This window comes from Gossypium hirsutum, chromosome A05 (assembly GCF_007990345.1).
Source record: "Gossypium hirsutum isolate 1008001.06 chromosome A05, Gossypium_hirsutum_v2.1, whole genome shotgun sequence".
In the NCBI taxonomy this organism is placed as follows: Eukaryota; Viridiplantae; Streptophyta; class Magnoliopsida; order Malvales; family Malvaceae; genus Gossypium; species Gossypium hirsutum.
In genome coordinates this window covers 110,668,026-110,676,833 of record NC_053428.1, presented here as the reverse complement: position 1 = coordinate 110,676,833, position 8,808 = coordinate 110,668,026, and the positions used below count along the sequence as shown (strand labels likewise).

The 8,808-nt window shown below is 29.3% G+C and overlaps 1 protein-coding gene across 1 annotated transcript; it reads left to right on the top strand.

The window, feature by feature from the left end:
* Window positions 1–207: 207 nt before the first annotated feature.
* Window positions 208–4,597, top strand: LOC107904261 (probable ubiquitin-conjugating enzyme E2 C). Its single transcript, XM_016830572.2, has 6 exons — window positions 208–650; window positions 1,170–1,197; window positions 2,270–2,500; window positions 3,239–3,302; window positions 3,389–3,448; window positions 4,222–4,597. Exons 1-6 carry the CDS (start codon window positions 514–516, stop codon window positions 4,275–4,277), a joined length of 576 nt encoding a protein of 191 aa, XP_016686061.1. The 5' UTR covers window positions 208–513; the 3' UTR covers window positions 4,278–4,597.
* The last annotated feature ends 4,211 nt before the right edge of the window (window positions 4,598–8,808 follow it).

The following is an 8,808-nucleotide window of genomic DNA, read 5'->3' as shown; positions in this document are numbered from 1 at the left end:
GAATTAGAAAAATTTTGAGAGCGGAATTAAATTATATATTTTTATGATAATAAAAATATAATTTTATTATTTTAATAGTTTATATTTTTATAATAATTTTAAAAGATTATAAAATTTTTATTATTTTTAAGGGATCAAAATATAATTTTATTATTATTAATTTAAAAATTTTATAAATTATATAATATTTAAATGGAAAGAAAATTTATTTTAGGAGGCCGGGCCATTGTCAGCTCCTCTTAGCTCAACCACTGATTATGTCTATCATACCTTAACTTAATTGATAAGAACACTGTTGCTAATGGAAGAGGGGAATATTATTGTGGAGGTGTTGGAGTACAAGCTACTTGTAATTAAAGAAAACTTTGAAAATATATGCGGCTCCCAATTGAGCGATTAACAATTTCATTTCATTAAAAAGAAAAAGGAAGTGATTATTTAATTTTGATTTGAAATTCGGACATTCAAGTCTGACCGTTGATATCATCGGTTGTTTTCTCCGTTATCGTCGTGATGGAAGTCCGGCCAAATCAAACGGTGGACAATTCATCAACCTCACCTCAACAGCATCGGCACCGTGTAGCTGCCGCTGCATCTAAACAACCAGTTTCCGCTACCAACGCCGTTGATACCACTTCCGTTACTCAAAGGTAACGTAAAACACCAACTTTTTTTTTCTTAATTCTCACCTTTTTCCCATTGTTTCCGCGGAAATTTGACGAAGAAAAAGAAAAAGAAATCTTTTTAATTCTCACTTCTTTTTTTGCCGTTGTTTCTTGGAAATGAAATAAAATACTTTCCTTGTTGGTTCTTTTTTTTCCTTTCTTTAATTTTTTCTCTGTTTCCGTTTTCTGGGGAAATTTTATTTCTCTTTGGATTTTGGCTCTAGCTTGACATTTAATTCAGTGAAGGAGTGCTTTAACTTCTTTTCTTTTTATCTCTTTCCTTTTTGGGTTTAATTTAATTTAGTTTCATAGTGTTTATAAAACGTTCCGAGTTCAGCTTACCATGGTTTATTTTGTTCTTGAAATTTCTATATTATTTAATATTTTTCAGGTATTTGTTTGGCTGCTCATAAAATTATGGACAGGATAAGAAATTTATTCTATCTGCTGTTGTGAAAGGATTATTTTTATTAATATGGGTTTATTACCATGATATTTTTGCAGGCTCCAAAAGGAACTAATGGCTCTCATGGTATGTGAATCTTTTCCACTGTTTTGTTTCTGAAATTTCATTTATTTATTTGGTGTTTCAATTGATGTTGATTTGAATCGTCTTTTTCTAGTTTCATTGAATGGTGTATTATGGTGGAAGCAAGGCTTGCTAGATTTTTATTTCTGGTGATTGTTTGTTTATCAACATTGTTATTGAACCTTGGTTGAGTGTCTATAATGACCAGGTTTCAAGTGTCTCCGGACGTCCCTGCATGTATTGGTTTTTGGTCGTCACCCTCATGTATGCTTATATCAAAAGTATTATCCTTTTTGGGAACCTATAGGTCTCTTAAAGTTTCGTCATCCAACGGTGCATCTTCCTTGGTTCGAATCAAGGACCTCCACCTTAAGAGTCATTTTACCTGCACGAGTATCAATTGAGCTAATGTCCAAAACCCAGTCTTTACAGTGTTGCTAAAGGAAATAGTTTTTTTAAGGGTTTTATATACAAGGAACTAGGCTCCTAGTTTTTAAGAATATCAGCTTCATTGTTATTTCATGGCATTGGTTCTTTTTACTTTCTCCTGATTGGAAATTAGGGATAGGATGGAAAGGAGTAAGGATGGAAAATTTTGTTAAGGCTATGCTACAAAGTAGGAAAGTAGTTATGAATCTCTGGTATTTGATTATCAAATCTTCCATCCTCGCTCCTTTCCATCCTTCATACCCACCAAAGCTTAAGAGTTTCGTGTATGATTAAGTGTAATGCACTTGTCTCATAGATATCTAGAAAATAAATTGGTCTAACTTGAAATATAGATTTTAATGTGACACTAGATAAGGGTTAGACATTTAGGTTAAAAAAAAGTTGATAGACTTGAATGCATGCGGATATGCAACCTAGCACACACATCCACATTTAAGTGAAGTTACATGTATAACAAGCCTGCAACCATGTTTTATTTAATTTGAGAAAAGAAAAGAAATGCAGTCAAATGACTTAATTGAGTAACAGATTAAACTTCAAGTTGGTAGCATGGGAGAAACTCCTATGAAGGAAAAACTCTTTAGAACACTCTTCATTCAACATCCGAATTTGTCTTTTGCTGCAGATGAGCAGTGGAGATCTCGGAGTGTCTGCCTTTCCTGAAGGTGAAAGCATTTTTACATGGATTGGGACGATCAAGGGTGGAGAGGGAACTATGTACGAGGGTTTATCGTACAAACTTTCCTTGCGTTTCCCGTTGGACTACCCTTTCAAGCCTCCTCAAGTAAAGTTTGAGACAACATGCTTTCATCCTAATGTCGATCAGTTCGGCAATATTTGCCTTGACATTCTTCAGGTATCAATTTGCTTGGTATATAGCTTCTAATAGAACTATATGCTTTTGAAGATTATAATGATGGGATTTAAAAAAAAGAGAATCTTCAATCCATTTTGTTCTAATTGTGGTTGCACCAAGTAGAATTGGCTGATGTTATAGACTGAATAGAGCTACCCTTAAGCGTTCTCTTACTCAGATTCGAGTGTGAGTGTTATATATAGTTATGCTTCTGACACAATTTTCTGAGTTTTTCAATGTACGTAGAAGAAACAACCGAATAGCTATATCAGTATGTATGTTAGACATAGGGGCATTGGACACGGATACATCAAAAAAAGAAGAGTTGAAACAACTTATCTTGAGGGTACTAAGATGGTTGATGTGAGAATTCTTCCTGTTAATTGTCAAGTGGATTCTATATTGGCTCAAGTTTTCAGTTTTATTTAAGTACCTGTATTTGACAACTGAAACCGACACCTACCTAAACACTGATATGAGGATATGATCTTCCACAATCCTCCAAATACATGGAAAAACTTAAGAAAAATTAAACATGCTCTTGTTGGAACGCACCTGTATCCGTTACTCACATTTGAGTCCAAGTGACATAGACCAAATTTGCTAGAAGTTTCCTTTTCTTGGATTGATACCTCTTCTAATTGCAGTCGTGCATACCTGTGTAGTAGAATTATAGTTATAGTTTCGTATTACCTTTTTTTTCATAATACTCAAAACTCTTCACTTTTATCATTACAGGATAAATGGTCATCTGCTTATGATTGTAGAACCATTCTTTTGTCTGTTCAAAGTCTCCTAGGAGGTTTGCTTGTTCTTCCCTATGTATTTGATCTATGAAACAAATAACTCTTAGTCCAACCTAATTCTTAACAATTTTCTTACATGCAGAGCCGAATCCGGAGAGCCCTCTCAATACCTATGCTGCGGCACTGTGGAACAATAAGGAAGGTAAAATTTCAAAACCATAATATGCTCTCTGATTTTTCTTTTTAAATGTTTAAGGCCAAAAAAAATGAGGTTTACAGAACTAAAACCCATTTCGATGTTTTTCCCCTGGTTTAAATGCTGCATCCGCACCTTTGTTTAGCGTTGTTTACTTTGTGGCCGAAGCATATACCTAAGTCAGACTTAGGTGTGACTGTTAAATTAAGTTTTTCCATGTGTTTGGAAGATCTTTGGAAGTCATATATCTATGTTCATGTCAGAATAAGTGTTGGGCACAGGTATTTGAAGAAAAATAAAACTGAAAATAACGCAGTGAAGCATTATTAAGAACTGGGATAGTACCAGTCAACAGATTTTATTGCTTCGCAATTCCTTCAATGACTGAACTTACGTCTCTCTAACATTTCTCCTTCTAACATGCGCTAAGATATTTCTGAGGTAACCAACCAATTTTGTGAGAATCTATTCTGCAAATCTAGGGTTTGCTAAGTGCCTTTTTCTTTTTTCCTTTTAAAATGTCAGTGGAGGTAATTTATGTTATTCGAACTCAATTGTGACTATTGGAAATGATATGTCTTTGGCATGGATAGATTTGATTTTTTTTAGAGGCATTTTGCTTGTATTTGAGAGTTATATCTTCATACTCATATCCAGATGTGTCGGATTTCAGTGTCCAACGAATAAGAAGTCCGAACAACATATCGATGAACAACTTGCGCAATGCTATGAAAGTAAACTGAATTGATAACAAATTCACCGTGATATATTTTTTCCAGATTACAGAAAGATGGTCCAAGAACAGTATTTTGGTGGAAAAACATTAGAGAGCTAATTGGCAGAATGGGGGTTGGTGGGATGCCATTTTGTGAAAGAATTTCTTGATGGAACTTACGAAGAAATATCAAATAGCAGTTGATCAAAGGTACATGTATAATTTGTTACGCAATAAATACTGAGAATTTGTATGAATTCGTCTTTAGGTAAATTTGTTTGTGATTACAAAATAAATGTCTTCAAAATGTTGGTATTTTCTCTTCTTCTTTTTTTTTTTTTGTTTTTTTTTTGGGGGGGGGACTCAATTGAAATTGGGAATCCATATTCTTGTTTTGATTCAAATTGTACATCAATAAAATCTTTGTGGAGTTTAATCAATCGAAATTTTGATGTGTTGAGTCACACCATGGTATGAGGCAATAATAAACATTTTAAAAAAATAAAAAACAAATTACGTAATTAAATATATGAATATTAATAATATTATTTTTGTTATTGCTAAAATTAAATTTATGATCATTTAAAAAAAATTGATTAAGGAGTGGACAAACACTAATACCTCCATTAAATACATTATTTAAAATTTATTTTTATAATGATTCATTTCAATTTCTTTTTAAATTTTACTCGTAGAGTTGGATTAACGAAAAATTTTAAGGTAATGATAACTTCGAGTAAAGTGACTAAATTGAATGGTTATGTTTTGTATATGTATGCATTTGAGAGAAAGTGGGAAAAAATGAAGGAAAGCTTTGAATTGAAAAGAAAAAGGTTAACTTCAAGTGAAGAATAGGTAAGTATTTAATTGAATTCAAGTTAGTTTATTTTAATTTGAATATTTGTGTATTTAAATTTTAATATGAAATAATTCAATAAGATGAACATGTATAGTGAATATATAATTAAAGGTATATAAAGTGATAATTTAGCGATCAGTGAACTTTTATGAAACTAAGGATTAAATTATAAAGAGTGAAAAGTTATATATTTGTCATTTGTTGATAAGTGAATGGATGTAGAATAGTGAAATTACTGTAGAGAGGATTAAATTATAAAAAGTGTAAATTTTGATATGTGAAATAGATATTGTGATTAAAGGTTCAAATGTAGTTAAAAAGTGATATTGAAGTGTTATAAAAGTAAATACTGAATTTTCATGAATTTAGGAATTAAATTGTAAAATATTCAAAAAATACAAAGTGTGATAAAATAGTGATGTAAATATTTAAGTGAAGTGTTTTACGAAAGCAAAGTATTATATGAAAGTGAAGTAAAATCTAAAGTGTAAAATATTGTAAATATGCGTTATGTTAATGTTCATGTGTATTAACATATGAAGTGAAGATGCAGTGCGTGTGGTTATATAATTCAAAGAGAATAAGTAATGTGATGCAAAGTGGCATATGTGATATGTCAAGTATGTTATACGAAAGTGAATGTGTGAAATTAAAATAATATGTATATGCTTATGTAATTTAAAATGAACGAATAAAATGTTATGTAAATAAATGTCTTAATGAGCTCAGAGGATATACGATATGTGATAATGAAATGATTTTAGAGTTGAGAGGGGTTGCAGGTTTGAATGGGAATCGGGCTGGTGTTGTGGGGTTCAAAGGGGATTAGGAGGGGAGAAATGGGTTATGTGATGTGTTTATTGGAATTCTCGTATATTTTTTCTAGAGTTCCATTATAGGTTAGGAGTTCGTGTTTGGCCTGAATCTTTACAATGTATTGAAATTATTGAACTGTTCTGAGGTTCACTAAGGACTGCAAAAGTGAAATGTGAAAGTAAAAGTACATGTGTATGTGTAATAAATAAAATGTGAAAACAAAGATACAAGTGAACATGTGAATTAAGAGAAATTTTTTTTATATGTGAATGTGAAAGTTAATCGGTGATAAGATATTTTAATGTAAAAACTATAAATTGTAAAGTTAATTTAAATAATTTTATGTTTTGGAAAATGAATTAAAAGTTTAAGTATAATAAATGAAAGAAACTGTATAAATAGATGTTAATAAAATTTATTTAAATTGTATATATATAAAAATAGTGATATTAAATTCAATTGAGTACTTACTAAGTTATTCACGTAACGTAATGTATTTGTTTAAACGCATAAGTGAAAGAAAGTAAATTGAAGGTATGTGAACTATTTACGAGGATCGTTACTTCAACTTGGATCACCTCATTAATCCAAGCTACAAGCGCAAGTTCTTTTTGGTATATATATATTAGATTTCATAGATGACATGTACTTAAATTTGGTAGTGTAAATATGAACTATAAATATATAACAGAAACGTTATAAATCAAGTGAATGAATGTGATTTCAAAATATAATTATGTATTTAAATGTAATATCTCTTGCTCGATTCTATTATTAGATTGGACGAGAAGTGTTACATATCTTCTAAAGGTAAAACAAGCATCTATACCTATAAATTAAAGTAAGGTTCAAAGGATTTTCCCCATGCTGACATATGGCACACACCCATCATGCTTTTTTTATTATTTTATATTTTATAAAAGTGATTAATTTTTAGTTTTAGTCCTTCTAATATTCTTAAATTTGAGATATAATCCTTATAGTTTAATCTCTAACATATAAAAATGGTTAGTTTTTGGTTTTGGTCTTTCTAATATGATTAAATTTGAGATTTAATTCATGTACTTTAATTTCTAACATAATTTGGTCTTTATATTTTTATAATGTAATTAATTTGTTCAAATAGTTAATATCTTTAACTTTTCAATTAAAATGTTTTGTGGTTATATATAATTTGAAAGTAGATTTATAAATCCAAAAAGTACATGGAGTAAATTCTTGAAAATAAGCGTAGGAGGATTAAATTCCAAATGTACGAAGAGTAGAGACTTAGAATCATGGTTGTTATTGATAGGGGTATCGGTTAGGAGAGGAGCATCAAACCAATTGACTCGTAAACTAGTACGGACCGGTTGAACCAAATAAAAAATCGATTAAATTGGTTTTTTTGCTTTTTCTTTAAATATTTTAAAATATTTATTCAATCAAACCATACGAACTAGTTGTTTGACCAATTTGATCATCAGTTTGGTTTTATTTTAGATTTTAAAATTTTACTCTATAATTTGATTTAAACAAATAATCAACCCAACGCGAATCATGAATAAATTATACTATTATTAATTTAATACAATAAACTAGATTTCATTTCGGTTTAAAGAATAAACATCTTTAAAATGACATATTCCGTCAATAAACTACAAAATAATTGGTTGAAGTTTTATCTTTACAACTTAAAAAGTTAGGATTCGAGTCTTGGTAGTCACATTACTTACCCCTAATTTGTAAGGTATTAAACCAAAATTTGCATTATGGGAGAGAAAAGAAATTTGTATTACTATAAATGAAAATGATATGTATTTCTTTTCATTAATTATATTATATTATTTTTCATATTTTTGACATTTGATTAGGCAAATCATAATTAATTAGATTTAAAATTTTAATTAAAACATTTAAGTTCTAATAAATTCTAATATCATACATATGTTTAGACATGTTTAGTATGACGTGATATATAAGTCTCAATTTTTTTTCCCTAAGTTCTTTCGTATTTGTAAATAGCTTATCTAATCTTCTTTTGTATTTGTAAATAGCTTACCTAATCTTGTGTATGTCAGCTCATGTAAAATTTTTTCCAAATATTTTATTTTTATTTAATATTTAATAATTATATATTTCTTTTATTAAATTTTAACATATTTTTAATATTTATATTGTAACATTATATATTTACTCTGTATGGCATAATATATTGAAAATTGAGAATGGAGTGAGTTAGATAGGCTTTAGGCCAACGAACCCAGTCTTATTATCAAACTCAATATTTTTATCCAAATTTTGTATTCGTATTTGTTGTGCCTTTAAGTTTAGACGAGTAACCTAACTCTTAAAAGATATTTATATATTTCGTAGTTTGAAGAAAACCTTAGCATTATATCCATTGCCCAAATGTGTATTTGAATGATACAAAAAGAAAATGAAAGCAAAATATACAAGAAGAAAATATCATACCTTATGCTTTTTACTTACATTTTAACTTGGTGTGTATATATATATATATATTCAAGGAATAATAAAAATAAATAAATAAAATTAGAAAGACAAGCCCTTCCTAATATAAAGTAAATTCAAAACAATGATGCTGTGTTGATGCAATACAAGTATTTGATTTATTTCTCTTTGGGGTACTAAGTGAGGTTTTAAACATGATTAAATCAACAAAATTTGAAGCTGATATTGAGTTGTTAAAATAAACTCAATACTTTATGAGATTCCAATATACAATTTTGAATAATTAAAGCCATGCTGACTCTTTTTTTTTCTTTTTTTTTTCAAACTATCTGTATCCAAAACATACTTACAACATTCATATTTAAATATAATCTTCTAAATACATGAAGAAAAAACTTCAATATATATATAGGTCTAACCTGAACGTGAGATAGTAAGGACATTTACCAACATGACTCATACAGGGAAAAAGGACATAATATGAAGAAAATGCAATGAAATTAGACAAAATTTGAATTTTAC

Excerpts from the sequence above, each read along its gene's own strand:
- LOC107904261 (XM_016830572.2), top strand. The coding sequence starts at position 514 with ATGGAAGTCCGGCCAAATCAAACGGTGGACAATTCATCAACCTCACCT. Across the intron at positions 651-1,169 it reads ACCACTTCCGTTACTCAAAG|GCTCCAAAAGGAACTAATGG; the intron begins GTAACGTAAAAC and ends ATATTTTTGCAG. Across the intron at positions 3,303-3,388 it reads TGTTCAAAGTCTCCTAGGAG|AGCCGAATCCGGAGAGCCCT; the intron begins GTTTGCTTGTTC and ends TCTTACATGCAG.